The 26,192-nt window shown below is 51.0% G+C and overlaps 4 protein-coding genes across 4 annotated transcripts; 3 read left to right on the top strand and 1 right to left on the bottom strand.

Moving 5' to 3' along the window:
* Positions 1–469: 469 nt before the first annotated feature.
* WBP2NL (WBP2 N-terminal like) lies at positions 470–10,320 on the top strand. Its single transcript, XM_069002624.1, has 8 exons — positions 470–566; positions 3,566–3,674; positions 4,220–4,355; positions 5,857–5,949; positions 6,738–6,956; positions 7,354–7,482; positions 7,805–7,881; positions 8,765–10,320. Exons 1-8 carry the CDS (start codon positions 508–510, stop codon positions 8,810–8,812), a joined length of 870 nt encoding a protein of 289 aa, XP_068858725.1. The 5' UTR covers positions 470–507; the 3' UTR covers positions 8,813–10,320.
* Positions 10,321–10,993: 673 nt separating this feature from the next.
* NAGA (alpha-N-acetylgalactosaminidase) lies at positions 10,994–16,100 on the bottom strand. Its single transcript, XM_069002583.1, has 8 exons — positions 15,900–16,100; positions 15,360–15,534; positions 15,038–15,215; positions 14,666–14,760; positions 13,830–13,991; positions 13,162–13,359; positions 12,812–12,955; positions 10,994–12,587 (listed from the first exon to the last, which is right to left on the bottom strand). The coding sequence occupies exons 1-8, from the start codon at positions 16,055–16,057 to the stop codon at positions 12,408–12,410; spliced, it is 1,290 nt and encodes a 429-aa protein (XP_068858684.1). The 5' UTR covers positions 16,058–16,100; the 3' UTR covers positions 10,994–12,407.
* Positions 16,101–16,287: 187 nt separating this feature from the next.
* PHETA2 (PH domain containing endocytic trafficking adaptor 2) lies at positions 16,288–22,979 on the top strand. The gene is made up of 3 exons (XM_069002577.1): positions 16,288–16,603; positions 17,578–17,674; positions 18,188–22,979. The coding sequence occupies exon 3, from the start codon at positions 18,196–18,198 to the stop codon at positions 19,006–19,008; it is 813 nt and encodes a 270-aa protein (XP_068858678.1). The 5' UTR covers positions 16,288–16,603; positions 17,578–17,674; positions 18,188–18,195; the 3' UTR covers positions 19,009–22,979.
* A 225-nt stretch (positions 22,980–23,204) lies between these two features.
* Positions 23,205–25,760, top strand: SMDT1 (single-pass membrane protein with aspartate rich tail 1). The gene is made up of 3 exons (XM_069002563.1): positions 23,205–23,424; positions 23,967–24,107; positions 25,469–25,760. Exons 1-2 carry the CDS (start codon positions 23,269–23,271, stop codon positions 24,102–24,104), a joined length of 294 nt encoding a protein of 97 aa, XP_068858664.1. The 5' UTR covers positions 23,205–23,268; the 3' UTR covers positions 24,105–24,107; positions 25,469–25,760.
* The last annotated feature ends 432 nt before the right edge of the window (positions 25,761–26,192 follow it).

The raw sequence follows: 26,192 nt of genomic DNA, 5'->3' as shown, positions 1-26,192 counted from the left end.
GTTCCAGGATGAGCACAGCAAGTCAGCTGCTCCCCCGAGATATCCCCTGAGTAATACTGCAGAGGGGAAGAGTCTAAACCTTACATCAGACCTGCCCACTCAGCGCATTCGGAGGCTCACAAACTGCTCACCAGATAAGCCGTTCGCCAGAACAACTTTGCTAAGCACGGCAAATCCTGGACAACTTCCACTGAGGCAACCACGGCAGCGAACAGGCGTGGTTGCACCGAGCAGAGAGAGCCACAGGAGCGAGCAGGGCTGCGTGCAGGCACCAGTGTCTGTGGTTCGTTGAGCGGCCCGGCGCGGGGCCGGGCGCGGGGCCGCCACTTGTAGCGTTCCCGCCGCCACCAGCGCCATTAAACCGACCCAGCGCCGCCTCACTTCCGCCTCGCTCCCTCTCACTTCCGCCCTGCGCGCGCCGCCGGCCGGGAACGGGGGGCGGGGCGGGGCCGCGCGGTGTGACGTCACTGCCGCCGCCGGGTCAGGGGCGGGGCCGGCGGGGCAAAGATGGCGCTGAACAGGAACCACTCGCAGGAGGGTGGTGTCGTCATCCCCAATGCCGAGAGGTACCGCGGGGGTCGTGGGGCCGGGTGGGTCCTCCTCGCCCCTTGTCCCCTCAGCAGGGCCGGGATGGCGGGGCCCGGTGGTGGGAGGCTCCCGCTGGGGCAACTCCCGTTTCCTGCCCGGCCGCGCGGGCCCGGCTCGGCCTGGGGTCTGCGTTATTAAAGGGCTCCCTGGCAGGGTGGGGACGGGCTGGGGCGGGTAGTGGGGAGAAGGCCTGGCTGGAGTCCGTAGAGCTGCCCCGTCTTCACCGTGGAAGCTCGGCGGTCCTTAAAGCCGCTCCAGCAGGCGTCCTGGGTGAAGGCTGGGGCTGCCATCGCTTGTAAAAGTCAAGGAATTGGGGTTTTTTTAAGGTTACTAACGTCGAAGAGGCAGAGACTACTTAAGGTAGGAGTCTTGATCACTTGAATTCATAAGTAAGGAACTTGAATTCAAAGTTTCTCTGCCCGGAGAAGCGCCTGTCCATGGAAGCACAGCCGGCTGCTCGACGCCTGCTCTCGCCCCGAGTGGGGATTGACAGACCGGCTTAAGGGACTTGGGCTTCAGTTTGGTTGTGTTTGGATGCTCCCAGCATCCTGGCAAGAGAAATCCTAGAAACCTGAGGCCCAGTAAAGGATCGAAGTACAAGGATCAAAGGAGTTGGTTTGGGGCTGGCAATCAGTAGGAAAATTACACTCCAAAAGTATGCTCCATGTTGTGTTGAGTTTGGAATAGGAGCTGACTCCTAATACTTCAGTCAGGAAAGTCCTCTGACATGTTGAGTTCATGCTGGTTTAAAGGAGATTTCTCTACCCTTTGAATCCTGGGCTGCATCAAAAGTAGTGTGGGCAGCAGGTCAAGGAAGGTGGTTCTGCCTCTGTATTCCATTCTGGTGTGACCTCACCTTGAGTGCTGCATCCAGCTCTGGGGTCCCCAACATAAGAAGGATATGAAACTGTTGGAGCAAGTCCAGAGGAGCCCACAAAGTTGGTAAGAGGAATGAAGCACTTTCTCTGAGAGGACAAGCTGAGAACGTTGGGGCTGTTCAGCCTGAAGATGAGAAGGTTGCATGGAGGCCTCATTGCAACCTTCCAGTATCTGAATGGGACCTACAGGGAAGGCACAGGGGGACTCTTCATCAGGAACTGCAGTGCTAGGACAGGGAGTAATGGGTACAAGCTGAAAGAAGGGAAATTTAGGCTAGACAGGAAGATATTCTTTACTGTGAGGGGTGTGAGACACTGGAACAGGTTGCCCAGACGAGCTGTGGATGCCCCAACCGTGGTAGTGTTCAAAGCCAGGTTGGGTAATGCCTTGAACAAACTGGTCTAGTGGAAGGTGGCCATGGCCATGGCCATGGCAGGGAGGTTGGGACTAAGTAATGTTTAAGATCCTTTCCAACCCCTAACATTGTGTGGTTTTATGCTCTCAAGCCATTCTTTGAGGTGCTGCTCAGTCACAGGTGAGGGCAGTGTGGTTCCACAGGCTGCACAGCCTCCTGTGACAGCCCTGGACAGGCATGCAGGTGCAGACCGGTTCAGCAGCCTAATTACTCTCTGTGGTGGTGGCTGCGTGTTACTTGCTTGTGTGAGTAGCTGCAAAGCAGTAAACATTACAATGACTACACAGAAATTCTTCCCAGTGAGGCAAAATGACGTGAAATGCTGCTACAGCATGATTGAGGGAGTGTTCTGGTAAGATTAGAGCTGTCAAAAAGTTGGTTTTATGTAGCTTAGAATAAATGTTTCCTCCTTGCATTTTGGAAATGGAAAGAGCTCTGCTGTCTCCTAAGTCTGTCCCTTCCAGCCAGTCTGAGAATCTGCATCTGGCTCAGCTATGAAGTAATGTCCCAGTAGAATTTTTTGGTCAGGTTGTTTTTTCTCATCAAAGCTAGACTTTTCAATACCTTCCTTCTCAGCTGCATTTTTCAGATACATCTGCAGTGTTCTTCTTTTCCCTAAAGAGCAAAGAACCTGAAACTGTAGGACATTTGGTTGTTTTTCCATATGGTGGCCCTGCAGATTCCTCCCTTCCCCAAAGAATTGCAGTTTCCTGACTTTATTTGACTTCTGCTGTATGCTGAGCACAATACATAAGGGTTATTTTAGATCCAGCCCATTCAGGCTCGTGTTGGTTTAGGGTTTAGGCTTTGTTTTCCATGATCTTGAACCATAAAGCACCTCACGGTCTTTTGCCACTGTAACATGCTGAAGGTTTATCACCCCCAAAGTTCTTTTGTTTATTCTGCAGATTTTCTTACTATGTGGTACATTTAGATCTGCACCATAGACTCAGTGACATGCTTTCCCAAGATGACTCTCTTTTTTTCTGAAAATATATTTAGTTTTTCACGCACCTCCATACCCATGACCCTGCAGCGTTCACAGTTCTCATCTGGCTTTGTCATTAGCAAACTCCACCAATGTTCCGATATCCAACAATAATATCCTTATTGCTGACATCACTGACTCATTGTTTCATCCCTTAGCACAGTACTGTTCACTACAAAAACTTAAGTAAGTCATGTGAGGCAGGGTCAGCAGTGGGGGTTTCAGTGCAGCCACCTCCTCAGTTTGCACAGTGGGTGTGGTCTTACAGCAGTGCCTTTTTCCAGTGCAGTGGACTTGATTTGAGCATGGACTGGGAGGGCTCTAAGATTACACCTTGGCTTCAAGGGGATGGTTTCTGACACATCAGCCCTTTCTGTGCCCTGGTCTTTGGGCTGAGGGTCTTTGTGTGCAGAGTGGAATTCCTCAGTCTGACAGCTTAGAGACAGAAAACCTCCCGTTGTTTAAAGGTGCCCTTTGCGAAGGAGGAGCAGGGCTTGTCTCAGATGAGAGGATGAATTCTTCCACTCCACATAAATCATCCCTCTCTATTCAAAGTCAAAATGGCAGGGCCCACAGCAGGACTTTGGGATAATATTTAGAGTTTTGCTGTGCTATTCCCCTCCCTGTGTGATAGGGGTATGTGTTGGAGCTGTTACCGAGTTTGTCTCTCCAACCTGTCTTGATTCCTCCTGCAGTGTTCTCAAACAGTGTAAAGATGTGGAACTCTCCTTCAGTGACGTGACAGGCAAGCCTGAAATCTTCAAAGGCACCAAGAAAGGAATGCTGTATCTCACCCCTTACAGGGTAAGTGATGCCAGCAGGGCTGCTTCTTTCTCAAGGGATCTTGTAAACTTTAAACCAGAAACCTAGTTGATGACAGAGGAAGGGATTTTTGTTGTGGAAGGAACCACTGACAGCACTAGGTAGGAGAAGGGAACGTGGAAATGGGATAGTTCATACCTATGTCAGAATCCCAATTACCTGCAAAGGCACATACAGTCCTGGAAATCGCTGCCTAGAGAATGTATTTCATATAATGTGTCAGTCAATAATACTTTCTTTGCAGACTCTCATAGCTTATCCTTAAAAAGCAGAACAGTAAAGCTCTGTAAACATGCAGGTGTGTTTTAAGTGGTTTATTATTTTGGAATGTACATGCTTCAAGTGAGTGAGCCATGTGCCATCAAATCTGTTGGGGATCCCCAGTATTAAAGCTGTGAAGTAACTCAATGCATACTCATACTAGAGGTTAAGTTATCCTCTTTTGGGATGCTGATACAATGAGAACTCCATGATCACTCTCTTTATTGAATTCAAGTAATTCAGAAGCATTCCCTCCTGTCTTGCAGATGATCTTTGTGTCCAAGGGCAAGGATCCTATGCTGTCTTTCATGATGCCATTTTATTTGGTGAAAGGATGCTCGATTGAGCAGCCTGTTTTCGCTGCCAATTACATCAAAGGACAGATCCAAGCTGAGGCCGGAGGTATGTGCCTGTGCTTTGTAGATTGAACTCTTGCCAAGTATCACAAGGCGTTTTTTGCTGAACACCAGACAGACAGCTTATGTGCACAGGAGAGGCAGAGTAGCCGGGGTGGTATAGCTGGTGTGTCCACACTGAGGTAACTCCGTCTCCTGTACTTCACTCCACTGCTACTGTGTTACTTTCTGCCCCCAGGCCAGGAACTGACTTGTCCAGGATGACTTCTGTTTAATTCTTCTGTCTTGCTGGGTGTGTCAAGTTTACTCAGTTTTTTTGAATGAGCTTGTTTTTCTCCTGTCTTTGACCTGGAAGGGTGGGTAAATGACCAAGTCACCATCAATGCTATTGATAGAATTAGAATAAGCAAGCACTTTTGGTTTTGAAAAGTCAGCAGCCACTTGGGTATGGTTTTTATGGATCTGTGAGTCTGCTGTCCATCATTGATTTAGCTTTGATCCCAATTTGATTATGAAGCTGTGGTAAGACTTAAGAGTGGTGTTCATGACCAAACATGGAGGGGAATTGCAAAAGAGAAATAGAGATTGGAAACATGGCTTCTGGTTCAAATTTCTTCCCTCTTCAGCCCTGGAATTGGTTGATGTGCGTTTTTATGGCATCTGGAGGGTCTATGCTTTTTGCTTTCTGTTTGTAACAATGTTTTAAAGTGACTGGGTCCTCTGGGGGTTGTGGATCAGCCACAATCTTGGGCTGAAGTCATACTAACATGGTGGTTTTACAAAGGTGAATCTCCAAAGGAATGACTTTATCCATGAGGGACTCTTTTGTTATATTTCTGTACTTTATTTCTGCTTTATCCCCAAGAGACGATCTCTCTTTATACTAATTTAATTGTTAGACAAGGAAGATAAATCTTACATTTAAATGACACGTATTTTTAACACCAAAACCCAAAGCACCTCCCCCAAAAAACCAGCAAAACCCAAAAAGCCCCAACAAAACAAAGCACTCTTACTTTGCAAGACATCGCCTACTTGATTGTTTTTTTTTTAAATTGCTATTATATTTCAGCATTTAATAATCTCTGTCAGCTCCTGTGTGTCAGTGAGATTAAAGATGTTGTATTTGATTTAAATCCTAGCTTGAGTTTCAGATGCTGATCTGTAGTTCACTGAGGACATCAATAAAACTTCATCTGAGGGCTTTCAGTTAAAATCCTCAGTGAAACAAATGTTCAGTCTTTACACTGTTCATTATTAGGTTCCATTAAAGCTTTCAGGAAAGAGCAAAACAGGATTGTATCTAGAGTAGGCTGCTTCTATATGACTATAACGTCTAAAGTGTAAAAAAATAAATTCCTGATCCTCTTGAGATACTATTTTGGGGGATGTCTGATAGCAGTGCCGTGACTCTTTTTCCCTGATAATAGGATGCAAAATAGTTTTGAAATAAAGAAGAAAAAAAATAATTGAAGTATAAACAATTTTGCTGTCTTGGCTGGTACTGAGGAGGCTAATAGTCTGCTTCCATTCTAATTCTCTTCTAGGTGGCTGGGAAGGTCAGGGGACATTTAAACTGACTTTCAACAGTGGAGGAGCCATTGAGTTTGGACAGCTGATGTTCAAAGCTGCTTCTAGTGGTAAGGGATTTTCAGATCCTGTGGTTCCCCCATGGTTGGCTGAGCTAGTAAGCAAGTGTGCTTGTTCTGAACTTCATGGGAAGAGAGGTACCCTATGCCCTCTTCCACAACAAAGTATTTATTCTCTTTCCAGGGGAACTTTTGGTTTCCCTTCCAATCCTTTTTCTTTATTTCATCTTAATGCTTTGTGCAGTCAGAATACTCTGGGGTTTGGGCTTCTGAGGTGAACCACCTTTTTCTACAGAACCTTATTTCTCCTGGAAAAAGGTTGAAATACATGATGGTGAAAAATTGCTTCACTTATCTACCCTCAGCTCAGTTCTATTGTAGTGTAGTAAGATGGGAGAAGTTAATGTGCACATTAGGAGAGGGGAAAAATAGGTTTCAAAAATAATTTCTTTTTAAAATTTTCAAAGGGAGGAACAAGTACCTTTTTTTCTGATAAAGTTTTCTTTTTAAAGAAATTTGCATTTTAAAATGTATTTTTTTTCAGAAAGAAAGTTTATAAAAAAAGGAAAAAACACTGTACTGTTACTTGCTTTAGAGTGGTCTTTTCTTCAAGCAGTGGGAGCTCTGTGGTGGGACTGGGACCTGTGAGGTTGTATTTTTGCAGCTGCTTTCCTTTAGCACCCTGTGACTAATGCTTTTCAATCACAGAGCTATGCCAGGACTATACAGTGAATCTAGATAAAGGGAAACAGTGCTGCATTAACAGGACTATTTTCATTCTGTTCTGTACATTTAGTTTTAAGAAAAGATGTCTGGCTTACTAAACATGTATTCCTTAGCTTCCAGTGGCGTTCCTCTGCAGAACCCTGGCTATGGATACACCCCTGTTCCTGGAGGATATGCACCCCCCCCACCTGCCCCCGGGGGCTATTCACCTGTGCCAGGAGGCTACGCTGCCCCTCCGCCACCAAACGGACCATATCCCTATGCACCACCTCCAATGCATGCCTATGGACCTGCTCCACAGCCCATGGGATACCCATACGCCCAGACTCCAGGTTTGGAAGTTGTGTAATGATGACTGGCTCTGATATTAGCTGTGAAGAAATGACAGTGGTACAATGAGGGTTACTGTTGTTTTGTCTCCATCAAGGATCCTTGTCCTTGAAAACTCTGTCACATGCTGTTGATCACACCCATGTGTTGCTATAGTTCTAGCTACATGAAAATGTGGTTTGCAAATTGTGCTGCTGCTTGGTAGAGAATTATTGCCTGCTGACATGACAGGCATTAGCAAATTATCAGATCCCTGCTGTCTGCATCCGTGCCAAGCCTGGGGAGCTTCCCTTACCAGTGCTCTTGTCCACAGCTAATGTGCTGTCAGGCCTGTGAGCTCTCTCCCCTCTGTCCCATGATCCGTGGTCCAAAGCATCAGCCTGGTGTTGTCTTTTTCAGGTATTTACCCACCACTTCCAAACATGAACCCCATGTATGTGCCACCTCCACCGCCCTACTCCGGGGCACCTCCTGCGGGACCCTCAGCCCCCTCAGCTCCCCCAGCCTGGGTGAGCCCAGGGATGCCAGGTAAATGGGACTGGGCGGTTGCCAGGGTCTGGGTGCAAAAGGGTGCCTGGGGACTTGGTTTAAGGGTGGCATGGGCACAGCATGGGGTGGAGAAGCTGTTGTTGCAAGAGCTCCACATCTTCTGTAGGGAGCTGCTCAGCCCTGCACTGCACAGCTTGCCAGCTTTCCTGAGCTGCTCTGAATTCTAAGCTGGCTTGCTGCAGTTCCTGTCAGCTCCTTGGGCCTTTGTTGCCTCCTTGGAAGAGCACTGGTTGGGGAGAAGGCTCTGGGGCTAGGGCCATTGCCTCAGAATTTAAGGTGGCTTCTTTTCCTTCCTTTCCAGGAGGCAGTAAGGCCATGGAAGCTGCTTCCAGTGCATATTACAACCCTGCCAACCCACACAACGTGTACATGCCCATGGTGAGTACCATGCCTGGTCTTCATGTGCCTACTCCCTCCTCTGTCACTAGAGATGGTGCTTTGCATTCCTAGCAAAGTCTAGTGTACCTTCATGTTGAACATGCACAGAAAGTATGCATTTTTCTGGGAGGGAGGCATGGATGTTGATCCCATGAAGAAGGCTGGTTAAGGAAAGCAGGAAGGCCTTAAGATTGATGCAGTAACGGCCCTTTACTACCTGTCTTACTCCTAAAGGCATAACAGACTTGCATGGGCACAGAGGAAACACAGAGCTTGCTGCATCCATTGGGCCTGAAAATGAGGAGAGTTAAAGAAGAACAGGTCACTTAAGGATGAGAGTATGTGGGTTTCTGTTTTGCTTTCTTTCTGGGCTGCGTGGAGACAGGGACATCTCTTACTGTTCAGTCAGTGGCAGCCAGTAGGTTGTGTGTAGCCTCCATCTGGTACATGACAGTCTGGCTGTGCCCTTGACTGCCTTGCTTGGCTCTGGCAGGCTGGAGACTGATGGAGCAGCAAAGCTGGCCCCAAGCCCAGGGTTTGCTGTCTGCTGGGTCAGAGCTATGAGCTTCAACAGGGACAAAGCCCTGGAAGGGAAGGGAGGATGGCTGTTAAAACAGATTAAATGGCCCATTTGCAGTAGACCATTTGTTACCTGGTTTTGAGGGGACTTTCCTAGAAACGTTTTGGAGACAGCATGTATCATGGAGCATAACTGATACTGGAGAGGAATGGTGTGATGAAATAACAGCTTAAACCATAGCACTTGGTTCTGTCTGTAGCTCACTGCAGGACACTCATTTCTGGTGAGCCAAGCCTGGGAATGCCTGGGAAGAGCTGGTCATAAAACAAACATGGTTGTTGACTCTACTGTATCTCCTTCCAGGATCAGCCACCTCCTTATGCACCTCCTGAGGATAAGAAGAACAACTAACAGAAGGAAATTGCAGCCAGTCTCACACATTCTCTCTCCCTGAAGACAATTTGGCTGTTAGTACCCCTCAAGTTAGCATATCTCTAGATCTCTGTTTCTCTACAATAGATATAGCGCTGGGCAGCTGAGCACCTGCCCTCCTTAAACATTTAAGTCAGTGGCAATACAAGGCAGGACAACAGCACTTTCCTACTTACTTGCTTTATCTCATGGGGTTGAAGGACTAACCTTTTGCCCTGCCATTGGCTTGAGGAGAGAGATGGACTTCTTATTAAACCGTATCACATGACTAATCTAGGACTAAAATGTGAAGGCTCTGGGATCTTGTTGGAGTAAAACAACTTGGAATGCCAAACTTTTGACTTCTGAAGCACTGTCCAGGAGGAAAGGTGTAGAGAGCCATGGGGTTCCCTGCATGGATCCTCGGGTGCCCTAGAAAGGTGTTAAACTTCCTTAAGTTCTAGCACAATTCAGTGTGAGATGGGACTTTGGAAATCCTGTATTGTGCTGGAAGTATGTGGCTCCTGGACTAACAGTTAAGGGGTGATGACCTTGAGAAGTGCATTTTAAGAAATGCCAAAGCATTTGGCTACGAAAGAGGGAAGGGGATGGGCCCCAATCAGCCTGTCCTTGTAGCCATTGAATAGAGAAGCAAACAAAGGTGTGCCTCAGGGCAGTGAGCTCATAGACTGGCAGGCCTGAGGATCCGTCTTCCTTTCCCTGTCCGAGCAGGCCCCATATCTGCGCAATGATCCTGTGTCAAGCAGCCGTTCTTCAAACATAATGGAGTCAAGTGCTGCACAGGAGGCTGCCTGCCTTGGAGCAAAATATGTTACATTAGGAAGATGACCTGGCACTAGCCTTTTCAGGAGACAAGTCCTGCAGCCCTGGCTCCCTCTTGCTGAGCAAACTTGCGCTGTGTGCTACCTCCACGGGGAAAACTGGCCTTCATCTTTTCCGTCAGCTGCTGGAGCCAGGCCGTGTGTGCCCACATCTGAGCAATGTGGGCGGTGTAATCCCAGAGTTGGTTGCTCACAGGTGCAGTGCCCTCGGCTGGGAACTGCTGTCTGGGTAGGAGTTACTAATGCTTGGCTCTCTTGCAGAGACTCTGGCTGCTCAGCCACAACCTATCCTTTTTCTTTAGGACATAGTGCCATTAAACCTGCTCTGAAAAGAGTCTCTAGTCTGGTGGAGACCCTTGTGATCCTTTACATATAGGGTGATTGTACTTCTTCCTACAGCCTCCCTACCTTCACAAGAAGGGGGAAGGAGTGTTTTCCTTCTTACTTCCCTGTATGGCAGGGCTCTCCTGTAAGTCAGGTTTGCACAACTTAAAAGTATGAATTCCTAAAGCAGTTCCACGGGGGGAGGAAGTAAGTTCCCTTATCTATAAATACTTTTTCTGAGTTAGAGATATTCTAACAACTCTGTATTTAAAAAAAAAAATCAACCATGAATGTTTGTAACTTTTTGAATTGCACTTTAATACAGGAGTGTTGATACCTTTATCTGCCAGTTCACTGTTGTGTCTGTGGTGTGTTGACCTTAATTCTTGCATACTGCACAGAAGGCTGGAATGACCTACAACTACTGCTGCTGTTCCCTCGGGTCAGTTGTGGGTCTGTACTTCTCTCTCCCTGGTATGTGGCTAAGCTGGACCTGGAGTCAAGTAACTGGTGGGAGTGAAGAACGTGGGGCTTATCCTTGCTGCCTGGGAAGGTTGGAAGGCTATACTTATGCCCAGGTATCCAGAACTGGCACATGTTCATGTCCCATCACTGCATGTAGCAGGTGCCATGTTACCACACTGCTACTCACTACAGCTGCATTCACAGCATCTCTTCTATGTACATTACACCAGAGGGAAGGCCTTTAAAGTCTTTAAAAGAAACTCCTCACTATCAATTTTTCTTCCATCAATGGAAAAATAAATAGATGATGGGGAAAATGGCATTTGGCTATGGACTGTAAAATCTGTTTCCTCTTGTGCCAAGGAATGCTGCTGCCCTGCTGAACATGATGTAACTACTGGAAAGCCATTTCCTACTCTGCATCAGTCCAGGTTCTGACAGGAAACCAGTTCTGTTTCCTAGCATAGTTGTTCCTGTTTTGTGGTAATGACCATGTAATCCTACATTAACCAAGCAGCTGTAGCTAGCAACACTAAAACATGAGACAGTCTGTGATCTGCTTCCCTTTATTTCAATATCAATTTGCCTCCATCACTCCCCGAGAACAAAGCCAGCTCCTTGTTTTTTAGCAAGTCCTTCCTTATTAGAACTGCAAGCGTTGTGTTCAGTATCTTGACCCTGCACCCAGAGAAAGTTTCTGGAAGGGGCCAGAATCAACCATTTGGTCCTGTAGGAATCAGAGTGGGCAGATGACCAGGAACCCTCCCACAGATGAATAGGAGAACTTTTTTTTTGCCCCCTAATCTAAAATGTGATCTTTCCCCAGTCTGAGGCTTAATCTTGTGTCACCTAGAACTCCTCCATAGGTAGTCTGTTGTATGAAGGTGAAGCAGTTGAGGGCTTTAGAGTCTCTCCTGACACTCACTTCCAGTTTATTAGTGCAGGCTCCTTCTCAGAATAGAGCTGTGGATTTGCTGCCCTTGGGAGAAGAAGCCTTTCCCTGAGGAATCCTGTTTTTTCAGCCTGATGGAGTAGGACCTGATCATCCTTTTAGTAGAAATTCCCTTCTGGAGCAAGAAGGATGCAACTTTCAGCTTGGAGGCACCTGTGACCATCACCCAACCCAAAAGACCACCTCAGCGGAGGATCAGCATCTTCCTGCCAGCACTCCTACACAATGTGCTATGGCTCTGTGGTTTTTGGTGCGTACCACAGCATGGCTCCTGAAGATTTTTGCTCTGCTCTGCTGTAAACCTCTACTAGAAAGGCTTTAACACAATGCTAGCACCCATGCTAGGCTCAAGTAGTGCTGGCCTCTAGGATTGTGGCAGCAGGATCAGGCCTACAAGCAAAGCTTCACTGCACAGGCCCATTATGCCTTCAAGAGCTCTTGCTCCTGGTGAGGATATATGGGAGGGATGCAACCCTGTTGACAGCCCCTTATTCTAAACCAAGCTGATTATAGCAAAAGAAAGAAGGTGACCAAGTCTGATCCTTGAGGTTAACGCCATCACACACTTGGGAGGTGAGGGTGGGCGAAAAGGGAGAAGGGCATGTCACAACCCTAGGAGATACAAAAGCACCCAAAGCCTTTCTACAGGTATAGTTCAAACAGCCCCTGCAGCAGTCAGTAGTACCCAGCTCAAAGCAATGAAGTTCTCAGGTCAGAGCTGACAAACTTCAGTAGTGGCTGGACTCTACTTGTATGGTATCTTCCACAAGAGGATCTCAAAAGGCTTTGCAATTACTGAGGAATTATGCTCTGCATACCCTTAGGCAGTGGGCAACAAGAATTCCTAATTTATGCACATGGAGCAGACATCATCAGGCTGGTACCAGGGGATGTTCACTGCCCAGCACTGCTGGGCTCACCAGCAGAAGGCACTTGTGTAGTGAGGAGCCATGTGCCCTGGGGTCTCACAGCTCACCCTGGCACTGGTCCACACCCCATCCCCTGGGCCCCGTCACAGAAGGGTTGGGCGGAAATCCTCGCCAGGGGCTTGATGTCTGACATGCCGGGATTGTACCACGAGTGCCATGGGACGGAGATACCACATCACCACCCCCGAGGGGTTAATAACCACTGAGAAGTTGTCTGCTGTCTTTAAGGCCCCGATGATCTTCCCAACAAACACATCTTGTACCTGAAAGAAAGAGATGGAGCTACCAGCATTTCCACATCTTGGGGTCTAGCTGTGGTCACTGACATGGCATAGCAGGACAGGGCACAGCAGTGACCAACAGGAGAGGGACCCAGTGGGCAGCTGCCCCTTCATCCCAGAGGCAGGGAGTGAGAGTACTCCCTCTCACTCTCCCCAAAATGCAAGGAGATCTGGGAAGAGGGGGATCCATGTGCCATGGGACTCACCTCATACACAGCATCCTCAGGGAAGTGGAGCTTGGCGAGGCTGGTGGTGTAGCGGAAGGGCATATCTATCCTCCGGCTGAAGAACACAAGGGCACTGGCAGCCTGGGACAGCGGGCGCAGAAACACCTCGATGTGGGATTTCTCCTGGGGTGGGGATAGGTGGGTGAGGCAGAGTTGCTAGGACCAGTGTAACTTCTGACTCTGCCCTGTGGGGCTGCTACACCAGCAGGCCCACAACTCCCACAGCTCTCCTGCTCTTGTTTCTCTGCATCACTTCACTCTCCCTCCTTATTTTGATGCTCTGTGCTACTTCTGTCTGCTCTCCCAAATGCATCTGCTTTCCCCCTAACCTTGACAATCCTGCGCCCCTGGATTCCCAGGGGGTCCTGGTTGATCTGGATCATCAGGCGGTTCTGCAGGATCTCCTTGGCACTGGGGGAGATGGTGCGGAGATCCGTGGACATGAGGAGCGGAGCTGCCATCACTGTCCATAAGGCCATTTGGGAGCGTGACTGCTCATAGCTAAGGCCAAAGTTTCCAATGATGAGCTGGAAGGGAGACGGTGAAAAAATGGAAGAGGCAGAAGAAGGTTAGAAACTTGTCTGCTTGTCATTGCTGATGCTGCTTCCTGAAGGGACCCACAAGGGAAACCTCACACACACTTTTGCTTCCCCTTAAGCAGTCCACCACTGCCACCACAGCCACTGGGATATCTCATCCCTGCTGACAACTTACATTCAAATGCACTCATTAACATCCTTTGTATCACCACTATTTGCCCTCAGGCTGTGCAGGGAAGGACAAGAACACCTGGAGAACCTGACAGGTAAACTCAGGTGGTGAAGGGTTCTTTGCAACCACGGGTTTTTCCCACAGCTTGGCAAGGGCAACACCAGCTTTGCCTCTGCAGCAACAGGGCTCCTGATCCTGGAGCTCTTCCCTTGCCCTACCCCTAGAAGGGGATCCCTGGAGTTCCTCATCCCCAGACAGGGTCAAAGCAGCCACCACCCAGCCGCACCATGTCCGGGTCGTTCCAGTGACCAGGGCCAGCTGCCGGTTGCAGCACGTCCTGGTTTGTGAAGAACCAGTCCACAATGGAAAGTACACTGTCCCAGGAGTCCTGGATGTCATCATAGTTACGCCACAGGTTGCAGATCTCTGCCAGGATGGTGTAGTTCACCTGATGAGGAAAACAGGGTCAGGCAGGAGGGAAAAAAGAGCTGCTCTGCAGGTAGGGGAGCAGGGGCAGCACTGTTGAATTGTTGAGAGCTGCACTGTCCAGAAAGTGTGTGAAAGGCAGAGGAATCTGGAGAAGGGCAAGGAGGGAAGGGTAAGGAGGCAAGACAGAGTCATATCCCACAATGTCTGGGCACACGCCAGTACGATAGGATGTCTGGCAAAACAACCACAGAGGCCATGAGGAAATATGATAAGCTATCAGCTACAAGAATGAGGGCAGCTGAGGATTGACTCAAAAAGTGAAAGAGGAAATATGTGAGTGCAACCAATTCTCAAGAAATATATACTAGGAGGATTATCCTATTTCAAGCACTGAAACCAGACAGGATTGTTTCATAAGAAGACTGTCAGGACCAAGCCCACGCCATCTGGGTAGGGTGAAGAAGGTACACCCCAGGGCCTTCTTCCCACAAACTCCCATCACCTAGCCATATTGGGACCCCCAAGTGTCCCCAGATGCCTGCCAGGAAGACCACATTCCCTTTGGGGACCTGCAGCACCATCCAGGGGTGGAGAAATAAGCAAGGTGTAACACCCTGCTCCTGGAGCTCCAGCCAGAGCTCGTCCAGGCCACAGGGGACATGGGAACCTGCCAACGGATGGGAAAACCCTCACCTTGGGGGGAAGACCCCCCTGATACGCTGGCCAGCTGCATGAGTAGACGATGGGGCGGCCCGTGGCGTTCAAGGCCCTCGCCATTTCTGGATATCCTTAGGGAGAGAAGATGACAGCCAGTGAAGGGGGTGGCTGGCAGCAGCCCATGTCCCGGTTGCAGCCTTTGTCCCAGCCCACCCAGCAAGAGGTATCCCAGGCCAGCCTGGCTTCCTGCCTTACACCACCTCCAGGGCACACAAACTCTTGCCTCTTTTCCCAAGAGTTGCAATAGGAGACACAAGGGAAGAACTGTCTGGACAAGTGTTTCTGCAGAGGGTCAGCAGCCCCAACCAAAGCCAGGGGGAGGAACACCACAGGCTGGTGAACTCTTACCTTTTGCCTGCTCCTCTGCAGACGAGTAGCACCCATCCAGCTTCAGCATGTCCACGCCCCATGCTGCAAAGGTCTGGGCATCCTGCTGCACGTGTTCCAGCATAGTGCCTGGGTAGCCCCCACAGGTGAAGACGCCCAGGTCACCGTAAATGCCCAGCTTCAGGCCCCTGGAATGGACCTGTGAGGAGAAGAGAGCTGCAAGGAGCAAACAAAGGGATCCAAGATGTCTCCCAGGTACCAGGGTCCTCCATTCCTTCCCAGTTCTCCCACCATGGTGGCATGGGGCCACGGAGATCCCCAACGGCCCCCAGCAGGCACTCACGTAGTCAGCCAGAGCCTTAATTCCACTGGGAAATCTCTTGGGGTCGGGAACCAGCTGTCCTGCCGCGTCCCGCTGCTTGGCAGACCAGCAGTCGTCAATGTTGATGTACTCATAGCCCAGCTCCCTCCAGCCATCCTCTGCCAGCCGGTCTGCCATATCGAAGAAGAGCTGCTCACTGTGGATGGAGGGGACATGGCAGGCTGAGACCCTGCGACCCTTGCGCCTCACCAGGTCAGGCAGGCAGAGGGATTTTCGGGTTAACTGGGGGCGCTGGAGGGCTGGTCTGAGCCTTAGGAGAGTCTCCAGGGCTCCCATGTAAACCCTATCCGTGTTTATTGACCTCACTGAGGGGGAAGCGTTTCCCCGACTGCCTGCAAAGCCTGGCCACATCCTTCAGCTCTGGGGACTCTCCAGCCCAGCACCGGGGCATCTGAGCCGCCCGCCTCCCAGGCACCATCCACCCCGTGGTCCCAGGGACGCAGAAGGTGCCAGAGCCATCCCGGGCCTGAAGTTCGACCCGACCAAGCCCCACCCGCTGACCTGATGCAGTTGCGGGGATCCGCCTGGCAGTCCACGTTGCAGCGGAACCTCTCCCAGGACATCCAGCCCATGGGGGGAGTGCGCGCCAGCCCGTTCTCCAGGGCCACGGAGGGCAGCGCCAACGCCAGGGCCAGCCCGCTCAGTACCATCGCCTCCATCGCTGTCGCCGGGGCACTGCCAGACGCTCCCGGCCCCGGCCCGGCCCCGCTCACATGATGCCGCCCGCATCACCTGACCGCCCGCCCGCCCACGCCTCCTTCCCGCCCGCCCGGCCGTGGCCACCGCGCCCCGCCGGTGTCGTACCCCACAGCCGTGCCACCCCATTAATATCGCCCCCCCGCCCAGCTGCACCCTGTTAGTATCGCACCCCGGCCGTGCTGCACCCCACTGCAGCTGCACCCCCCTGCTGGCACCCTGTCACCGCCGCCCCCCGTGCCTGCTGCACCCCAACAGTGACTCTGGGAGGGGAGGGTTTAGGTCCCCCCCAGGTGATGACCCCGCGGAGGTGTCGGGCGGAGCGAAAGGCGGGGGGAGGACACAGCTCCGGTCTGGCTGAGGTGCCCCAGCCCCCCCGCTTCCCCGCGCCCGCCGGCGGGGCGGTGCTGCCGGCGCGGCGGGACGGCCCCAGCGGCCACTGGAGCCCTCCCCCGCCCGGCCGCGGCAGGGCCGGGCTGCCCCGCACCGCTGAGTAGGAGCGGCCGGAGGTGAGCCGGGCCGGGGCCGGGGTCGGGGTCCCGCCGTCGGCGGGGAGGCGCTGGGCAAGGGCCAGGTGGCTCCGGGGCCGGGCCGGGCCGGGGCAGGGCGGCGGCGGGGCGGGAGCGGGCGCGGGGCCGCCGGGGTCGCAGGCACAGGACGAACACACACACGGAGGGGCACACACACAGACAAAGACTTGCAGCCCCATTTGCACAGGCGTGCGCCCGCACACAAAGGGACAGAGCCCAGTACTGCACACGTGGGACCCCCACAGCCCCTCGCGTCAGGGCCGGCCCGGGCCGCCCCGGCTGTCCGCAGCCTGAGTGTGCCAGGCTGGAGGCTCTCCAGGGCAGAGCACCCCCAGGGAACAGCCTTTCCATGTGTCTGATCGGGGTCTTGTGCGTTTTTCAACTGGGGTCCGTGCCCCCATGTACTCAGCCGTGCCCCACAAGCCCTGATGATAGAGAAGGGCTTCGGGAGGGATACTGGATGTTGCCAGCAATGGGGAGCTCCTAGCGCCCAAATCTGCCCGGGGAGTGGTGGCTGTGGTTTGTTTTCTGCATATTTCTAAGTGTAGAGTTTTAGCGGTTGGAAATCCTTTTGCAATTGAACAATCCACAAAGGCTGTGCTGGCTCTGTCGTTCAAGGCTCTGTCCTCCTCGACTTGCCAAGTTGCCTGCCACAGGGCCTCCACAAACGGGGCTGTGACAGCTTCTACAAAACATTTCTTTTCTTCTTTTAAGAAACCCAAAACAAACCCAGGAGCCAGAAAACAAACCCACAGGAGCACTGAGCTGGGATGGGGCTCAGGCTTTGAAGCCAGTGCATGTTCCCCCAGTTTTGCCATCCCGGTTTCCAGTGCAACTTGGCTGCACTGAGGACCCTGGCTTTCTGGGGTGGGAGTGACACAGCTCTTAGCTCTGTCAGTCCCAAACCGTTCTTGTTCATAACTCCATTTCTGGCACCCTTTTCCCCAACAAAGGATGGGGCTCATCACGCTGAAGCTTCGGAGACCCTCGGCGAGGGAGCAGCCTGGCCAAGAAAGACAGCGAGGGTTTGCAGTCTGACCTGCACAGCTGGTATGGCACCTTGCACCCCACTGCTGGTGAACCTGCTGGAGCTGGGAGTTCTGCTGCCCGGAGGGCTGGTGGGGGTGGGTGGTCCTGCATGGAGACAGGGATTAGGGAAACGGTGCAGAAATCTAAGTTCCAGAGCCCTGGGGTCTGAAACACTCTCCTTATCCTGCCCTATAATAGAGAGCAAAATTAATGCCTCACAGGCAGACAGGCAAATTTCTTTGATGTGCCCCATATAAAACCAGCAAAGTAGGTCACTTGTGGAATAAGAAACGAAACAACGGTGTTGGCGTTCCCAGAGAAGGCAGGTGTCTGGATGGTGATGCTCTGGTAGTGACCTCCTCTTTGCAGCAGCGATGAACCAGCCTGCCCTTTGTAGGGGTAGCTGCTGGGTTAGATGCTGCTGGAGTTGGGGCTGCTTTTCCCTGGGGACAGGATCAGGCCTCTTCTGGTGGGGCCAGTGATATGCTCCTCACACCAAGACAACCTCTTCCCCCTGTCTTCCTCTGCTCCTAGGCGGGGCGATGAAGCTGAATGAGCGGAGTGTGGCCCACTATGCCACCTGTGACTCGCCCGCCGACCATGCCGGCTTCCTGCGCAAGCGGGTGGAGCGGCACCACCACCATGCCCACCACCATGGCGCCTCCTACCAGCGCCGCTGGTTCGTCCTCAAGGGCAACCTCCTCTTCTACTTTGAGGAGCGGGAGAGCCGGGAGCCTGTGGGCCTGGTGGTCCTGGAGGGCTGCACCGTGGAGCTGTGCGAGGCTGCTGAAGAGTTCGCCTTTGCCATCCGCTTTGATGACGCTGGTGCCAGGGCTTATGTGCTGGTGGCCGACGGGCAGGCTGCCATGGAGGCCTGGGTGAAGGCACTCTCACGGGCCAGCTTCGACTACATGCGGCTGGTGGTAAGGGAGCTGGAGAAGCAGCTGGAGGAGGCCTGCAAGAGCTTGGCCGCTTGCCGTAAGTCTCCACAGAGGTCCTCCTCCTCTGGCAGGAAGAGGCATCTCTCCAACCCTGCCTTGCTGCCTCTCCAGGAGAAGCCCACCACCCTGGAGAATGGTTACTCCACATGGGGTAGTGGTGGTTGCGTCGCTAGTGGGGCCACCTGCACTGACTATGATGGGGGCCAAACTAAGCCCCCGCCCCTGCCTCCACGCCGGCGCTCGGGCGCCGGCAGCACCACAGGATCCCCAGCACCTCGCCTCTCACCCACCATGCTGGAGAGCCCAGTGTCACCAGAAACGATCTGCTTCTCCAAGCTGCACAACTGGTACGGGCAGGAGATCGCGGTGCTCAGACGGGAGTGGCAGGAGAGGCAGAAGAGGGGACACCCGTAACTGGGGGCACAGGACGCAAGTCACTGCCAGCTGATGCCCAGCAGCCTGTCCCACGTGCAGGAAGAGTGAAGGGAGGGACTCTGCTTGCCCCCTGCCCTCACAAGTGGCTGAGTGTGCGGTGTGTGTATGCTTCACTTGGGAGGGACTCAAATCTCCCCTAAACCTCACATTTCATTTCCATGAGGCTTTATACAGACAGAGAGTGTGTAACACCAGGGGAGCCACCTTTATTTAAACTCTCTCTGCTGGAGATAGGAGCTGCCCAAATCAGCACGTATGCAATGAACCTCAGCCAATGGGCTTGGCCACTTGCTGTCCTGACGTGGTGGATGCTCCAGGTGTTTCATCCCCTACTTCTCCTTCACCACTTCTTTTGTTTCTCAGTGTGGAAGTTTGCTTTTGGTCAGTGCTTATTACTGTTTATGGTCTTGTGCCAAAGTCCTTCTGCCTTTGTTCTTTTGCAGCAGATAAGGCTGGGCTCTTATGAAGTGCCTCCGACAGGCCACTGGCCCCGGCACGTGCCTCCAGCCTTGTGCCTCTCACTACAGGACATGTGAGCCACTGCAGCTGTTGCTGGCCCAGCAGCTGGGACTCTTGCATTGCTTTTTTACTTTCATCTGCACTAACACTTCTCGCAGCTAAATCCTTCAGGATGTGGATATCATGGTCTTGCAACTGTCTCTTTGGGTGCTCATACTCAACAGCAAGCCTGAAATGGAGACACAGAGCTTGGCCTGAAGCCACAGTGAGGACACCAGGAGCTCCCCAGGGCTGATCTGGACTCTGTCAAGTGGTAACCTGTTAATATCTCTGGCTCAAGGTTTCCCTGTTCCAAAACAGGGTTGCTAAAGCCTCTTTGCCTGGCCAGGAGTAAATTTCTCAGCCTTTGCTCAGACCACAGCCCCTGCAAAGTGCCATATAGGGCTCCATCAGCTCGTCGGGCTGCTTGCCCAAGAGGGTGTGCAGAGCCACACTCCTGCACAGCCTCTCGTAGTGTTGTGGCTCTGCCCAGCTCCTGGCAGCGCTGCACAGTTGGAGGAGAGGCTTTGCAGGAGAGGGAGGAAGAGAGGGCTGGTCTCAGGAGGACAAGTGAAGGAGTGGGAGTGACTTACGGGTGTTGGCAGTGTCTGGGCTTGCCTCTGCAGCGTCAAAGCCATATTGCTGTCTTCTACCAAGCCTGCACCTGGCCTGCCAGCACTTCCCTCTGATTTCATGTCAGCATTGCTTGGCTGATCTCTGCAGCACATCCTATCCTCCCAGCGGGCTGGGAGGGCTGCAGGGAGGCATGCCTGTCACCTCACTATGGAAACAGACTTGTCCATCAGTAGGTCAGAAACCTTGGCCACAAGGCACACAGTACAAGTAGGTGGGTGCCAAGTCCAGGAACTAAAACACCCTTGGGATGGGGTTTAAAAATCTCCCTTATCTAGTTGCATGCTTCCCATCTAAAAGTGTTCCCATCTAAACCTGTTTTTATTGTCTTTTTTATTAAAGAGCTTTGCTAGGAAAGCAAAAGCCCATTTCAGGTCATGACTGACTGGAACCTTTCTGGACTTAAAACACATTTGACTTCCTACTTTGCAATAGCCAGTAGAGATAGCCAATGCAGAAATCAAATTAGTTTTATTAACTATTGGTGCCTTTTAAAATATATCTCTGGTAGTGTTGGATGATGAGCCTCCAGCCTCCTGCCTAATTATAGCTTGATGGTATATTAGAGGAAATCAGATCTTAAATTAGATCTTACAAATGACTTTGGGCAGTGAAAGTGTAACCTTCACTTGCGAGTAATGCAATCCAGTCCTCTCCAGTTCGTGGCTGTATTACTTCACAGTAAGGGTCTTCAAGTTTGGGAGGATTATTTTTGTTCTGCTTTTGTGAAAACAGTTCAGAAAAATCAGGAGCAGGTGGCCGTGGGGCAAGGCCCTGGCTTCATCAGCAGCTCAGCTGGTTGGACGTAGGGGCCATTTCCTGCCTCCCTACCCTGCTGCTTGAAGAGTTCAGTGCTGCAGCATTCCTGGCTGCAAATGTGTCCCCTTTCCCATGCCAGGGCAGCAGTATCAGGGGATTGCACTACCTGGTGCCTCCTTGCTCTGAGCATGGGTATTTTAGCACCAAGGTCAAATTTGTCAAGCATTTTCCTGTGGTTATTTTTTTTTCTTTATGTAATACAGAGAGAATATTCCTGATGTCTCAGATTAACATAAGGCAGTTTGACAGTAAAGACTGAACTTCCAAAACAAATCAAACTGTAGTGGCAGTTCCTACATGAGACACAAGAACTGGGAGCGACTTGAAAGGAAAAATAAATTAACAAAGCCAGTTCTGTCAGAACTGGAACTGAGACAGTATTATTCATTTAAGGGCAGTTTCACTTTTAAGAAGCTTAGTTTGTTTTAATAAGCCAGGATTGTGCTCGTAACACTACTAAAGAGCTTATGTTTAATGCTTTAATCTGTTCCATTCAAATGGCACAATTTCCACACTACCTACCTTTGCGTTAGCATATATCCCAACTAAATCCCAAATCCTGCAAATGAGGCGCTGCGCTCTGCTTTCCGTCTGATTGCGTTTGGAGTAATTTTGTGTCTTATTCTGCAGTGCTGACAAGAAAACGGCTGAATCCTGATCCAGTTTGTGCTTGGCCCAGCCATCCATGCCTGGGCCTTTGCTAGGTCTCCAAAGCACTGCGTGATTTTGGATGCACTTGATAAGGGTTTCCTCACCATCCTGCTGTCATAGCAGGGTTGGCCCTTTTCTGAGTGAAAAGGGCCATAATTGCAGCCATGCCCAAATTTCTATGGGAGTTTTTTAATGACCACTGGCACTTGCTTCATTAGGCAAGAAGCACCTGAGTGCTCCACTGCCACCTCGGAGATGGAGGCTATCAAGCCAGCCCAGCTGATTGGTTGTGCTGGCAGTGCCTTTGAAGCAGCTCCCAGGCAGGAGGTCAGGATTTCAGCTTCCTGAGGTTGAACATTCAGCTGGCTAATGGAGCAGGCAAGCTGTCTTTCTGCAGGCAGAGATTGTTACAGGAAAGGCAGAGTTTTCACTGCACATTGTCCCCGACAGCAAAATAAGACTGATTGTCACCCCAGGGTTTTTCTCCAGTCATTCAGGTTTGGACTGTTTCACCTCCTGCCTCCACTTTCCCTTTTTATTTTTAAAAATAGAGAATGTCTGGGCAGCACAAAACAGGTTCCTTGGCAAAAGGGAAGCTGAACACTGAAGTTGAATGGGTACTTTTCTTGAAGTACTGAAGTAAGATCCTTTTCTAAGAGTTTTCTTTAGTGCACAAGCGATGAGAGAAAAGTGCTAAAATTTAAAAGAAATTGAAAGAGGAATGGCAATTCTGACATGTCCTGTGTAAGCTATGCCAAGAAGGGCTCCCAATCCCGCTAAGATAGTTGATTAAATCCTTACATTTTTCTGAGGCTGGCATTTCAGATTTGAGCCTGTGATATATTATTTCTGCACATCTTTTTTTTGTAAAACTGTTGTGTTTTCCACTGAGTCCAGGTGAAGAGTAACCTGAAGGTTTTACCCGTGGCCACTCTTAGCCACGTGGTGGACAATGATGACCAAGACCAGACATTCTGTGTTACAGTAGCTACTGCACTAATAGTGCCTGGGGGAACGACCCCTCAATCTCACCTCTCGGGTGCCTGTGCAGAGAAGCTGAAAAACCCCCACTGAAATGCACGGGGGCATCTTTCACCAGCACCAAACTTGTCTTCTCTCCGCACAATTACCTGGAAAACACTACGAGTGCTTCTGTTTTACGTAGGACGTGTTCCTCTTTTTAGGAGGCGGTTTTGCATGCGCCTTTTGTTTTTACACGCGGAACTTGTACTATACATTGCATTACATTGTTTAGTTTGTTTTACACGCGGAACTTGTACTACGCATCTCATTACATTGTTTAGTTTGTATTTTATGCCGTGAAGCCGAATAAACCGGTTTGATTTGTAGCCCGTGCGCTGCCAATGGAGCCGTGAAGCCCCCGGGCGTGTGTGCAGGGCCCGGCCATTCCCGCCCGGGCCGGTTTTCCCCTTACCGGGAGGCGGCAGGAGCCCGCCCGGGCCCCCTTTCCCCGCGGGGGCGCCGAGAGCCGCCCCCACCCCGGCGGGGAAAAAGGACGGGGGGGGGCGAGAGGTCTCGCTCCGCGCACGCGCAGCGCCGATCTCACCGCCTCCCCACAAGCCTCGCGAGATCCCAGGTGACGCCTGGGCTCGGCCGTGGCTGGGGGCAGGCGGGACGATGGCAGCGGCAGCCGGGCGGCTCCTGGCGGCGACCGTGGCTCGCTCGGGCCGTGCGGGCTGGGGCGAGCCGTGCCGGGCCCCGGTCGTGCGGCTGGTGCCCTCCCGGGGCGCCATCGTCACCCGCAGCGGCGCCATTTTGCCCAAGCCAGTTAAGGTGAGTGAGGGGCGAGCGGGCGGAGGCGGCAGCCACGGGCGGCGGCGGTGGCCAAGCGGTGCGGGCGCAGCTGCTGTGGGCCGGGCAGCGGGGTGAGTGACAGCGGCTGGGCCAATGAGCGGGGCGGCTGTGGGCGGGGACGCAGGAGGGAGGCGGGAGTAGCCCCGCGTCCCCCCGAGCGGACGGGGCTGACCTGGCCCGTGTCCCCCGAGTCCCCCCGAGCCGGGCAGCGCTGCGGCCTAAGGGGGAGAGCACCACCCGCCTACGCGCTGCCCTTTGGCACCGGCGGCCGCCCCCCTTCCTAAGCTACGGGTATTCCCTGCTCCGGGCTCCCCGCTCGCTGGTGCGGGAGTGTTTATAATATTCCAATGCTACAAAAAAGCGCGATGCGGTGACCGGGGCTTGGCACTAGGGACGCAAAGTGTTCTTCCCGCCGCTTCCCGGGCCGTCCGCGCGCCTGTGGAGCCGGGAGTGCGCCGGTTCAGCCAGAGTGTGACTTGCTTGACTGTAAAGATCCACCTTTTGCAATCGACTCCTTGCAGACGCCCTTCGGCCTCCTCAGAGTGTTCAGCGTCGTGATCCCTTTCCTGTATGTTGGTACTCAGATCAGTAAGAACTTTGCAGCCTTACTTGAAGAACATGATATCTTTGTCCCAGAGGATGACGATGACGATGATTAAAGGGTATGTCATAAACTGCACCAGCAGTCTAATTATTTGTGCTTCCCGTTTGGCTTGGGGCAGGGAGGAGAATCTCAGACAAGGAAATACAGCCAGCAACAGCTTAAAAGACACACTTGTAGTTAACATGGACAGATTTGCCTTTGGCTATGAACTTTTTTGTTTTATACCAGAGTAGGCCAGACTGGTGTCTGTGCAATCCCTACACCATACATTTCTTAGAGACTGGAAAAACTGATGGTGTTTTAGATCTTGTCAGCTGAATCAAAAATAAACTGTAGTCAGTGAGGGTCTGTACCGCAGACAACAGAGAGACTTCAGTGTTACTACATTACACATCCAAAGAAGGACAACAGAGCTGGTGAAGGGTCTGAAGCACACATCTTATGAGCAGTGACGGAGAGAGCTGAGGATGTTTAGCCTGGTGAAAAGAAGGCTCGGGGGAGAACTTATCACTCTCTACAACTACCTGAAAGGAGGCTCTAGCGAGGTAGGGTTCAGTCTCTTTTCCCAAGTAACAAACAATAAGACAAGAGGAAATAGCCTCAGGTCGTGCTAGTGAAGGTTTAGATTGGATACTAGGAAACATTTCTTCATGGAAAGGGTTGTCCAGCATTGGAACAGGCTGCCCAGGGAAGTGGTGGAGTCACCTGCCCTGGAGATATTTAAACGAGATGTAGATGAGGCACGTAAGGACATGGTTTAACAGTGGACTTGGCAGCACTGGATTAGCAGTTGGGACTCAATGAACTTGAAGGTCTTTTCCAACCCAAATGATTCTGTGATTTTGTTCTACTTGTTTACCTGTTTAGAAGTCTCCTAATTCACAGAATGACTCTTATAAAACAGAATCACTTATTGTCTGAAATTCTGATATAGGTGAACAATTTAAGAGAATTCGAAAACCTGTCAGAACAAACTGTCTGGTGGGTGTTACAGCACTTATCTCTGGAGTAGTTGGACCATTCAGACTCACTGTAGAGAGTGGAAATAAGTTCACCTGTATCTGCACCTTTATATGCTACACTTTCTACCATTTTATGTTATTCTGTTTGGCTTGCCCTTGTGTAAAGATTTGAGTTTGGGTGTATTTGATTCTTTATAGAACAAAGAAACTGTTTTAGAGAAGTTCTTGTAAACAGTGTTGCTTTATAATCAGTTTGGTGGATGTATTCCAGTTGTAAGGGGGTTTTCCAGCATGCATTGTGCAGCTAACAACTAAGACTTAAAAGATTGCAAAGACTGCACTGGCCTGTTGGAAACTCCCTTTATGTAAACCTCATCTTCTGTAGTTTTGGGAGGAGGATACAGACTGCAGCTCAGTAGTGTATCTGAAGAGTAACAGCTTGTTTTTCTATTTTCAGCACTGGAACAGAAGAACAGAAGGGAAAAAGCCATTGACAAAACAATGGTTCTAACATCTGTCACCTGTGTTTTGTCCTTCCTAAACGGGACAGGGGGCTTTGTATCCCCTTTTGCCAGTGAGTGTCCTGCATCTCTGTACGATGGAAATCTGTAGATCAGGGTTGAAGGAAGTGCTCGATAGGCCCTGCATCCTTGCACACACACACTCACCTCATCAAGGACTGCTTGGGTTACCTTTAATTAGCAACATGGGAAACACTTAATTAAAGATCAAGAGATTGACATGTACAACTTTGGTCTTCTGTTTTTATACATTATTTGTCTGTATCCTACCATTTCTGTCTTAACCCTTCTACATCTGTATATCTGTTTCAGTAGGAAGGCTCTCATACTTATTTTTTGAGTCCTTTCAGTAACTCAGTACTGATCTACAGGACATCCTAGGGGAAGCAGCAGCCCCACAACACAGCCCCATAAAAGAATGGAGTGCACATTGACAAGGGCACTGTGGTTCAACAACCTAGCAGCTGTATCTGATAGGGGCTGCATCATTAACTTCACCTCACTGAAGATTAAATACAGTATTATCATCACAGAGTTAAAACTTTGAGTGGCTTTGGCAAAAGTTGAGATCACAAGTGGCAAATGAACACTGGCTCCAGGTATCTGTTATTTCCTAGGTAGTTCAGTACTTCCTTCTGAAAGAGCCCTAACATACTTGTT

Source organism: Aphelocoma coerulescens, chromosome 1A, assembly GCF_041296385.1.
Source record: "Aphelocoma coerulescens isolate FSJ_1873_10779 chromosome 1A, UR_Acoe_1.0, whole genome shotgun sequence".
In the NCBI taxonomy this organism is placed as follows: Eukaryota; Metazoa; Chordata; class Aves; order Passeriformes; family Corvidae; genus Aphelocoma; species Aphelocoma coerulescens.
This window is presented reverse-complemented; position numbering and strand designations above follow the sequence as displayed.

Excerpts from the sequence above, each read along its gene's own strand:
- WBP2NL (XM_069002624.1), top strand. The coding sequence starts at position 508 with ATGGCGCTGAACAGGAACCACTCGCAGGAGGGTGGTGTCGTCATCCCC. Across the intron at positions 3,675-4,219 it reads TGTATCTCACCCCTTACAGG|ATGATCTTTGTGTCCAAGGG; the intron begins GTAAGTGATGCC and ends CCTGTCTTGCAG. Across the intron at positions 4,356-5,856 it reads GATCCAAGCTGAGGCCGGAG|GTGGCTGGGAAGGTCAGGGG; the intron begins GTATGTGCCTGT and ends ATTCTCTTCTAG.
- NAGA (XM_069002583.1), bottom strand. The coding sequence starts at position 16,057 with ATGGAGGCGATGGTACTGAGCGGGCTGGCCCTGGCGTTGGCGCTGCCC. Across the intron at positions 15,535-15,899 it reads GATCCCCGCAACTGCATCAG|TGAGCAGCTCTTCTTCGATA; the intron begins GTCAGCGGGTGG and ends CTCCATCCACAG. Across the intron at positions 13,992-14,665 it reads AGGGGGGTCTTCCCCCCAAG|GTGAACTACACCATCCTGGC; the intron begins GTGAGGGTTTTC and ends TTTCCTCATCAG.
- PHETA2 (XM_069002577.1), top strand. The coding sequence starts at position 18,196 with ATGAAGCTGAATGAGCGGAGTGTGGCCCACTATGCCACCTGTGACTCG.
- SMDT1 (XM_069002563.1), top strand. The coding sequence starts at position 23,269 with ATGGCAGCGGCAGCCGGGCGGCTCCTGGCGGCGACCGTGGCTCGCTCG. Across the intron at positions 23,425-23,966 it reads TTTTGCCCAAGCCAGTTAAG|ACGCCCTTCGGCCTCCTCAG; the intron begins GTGAGTGAGGGG and ends GACTCCTTGCAG.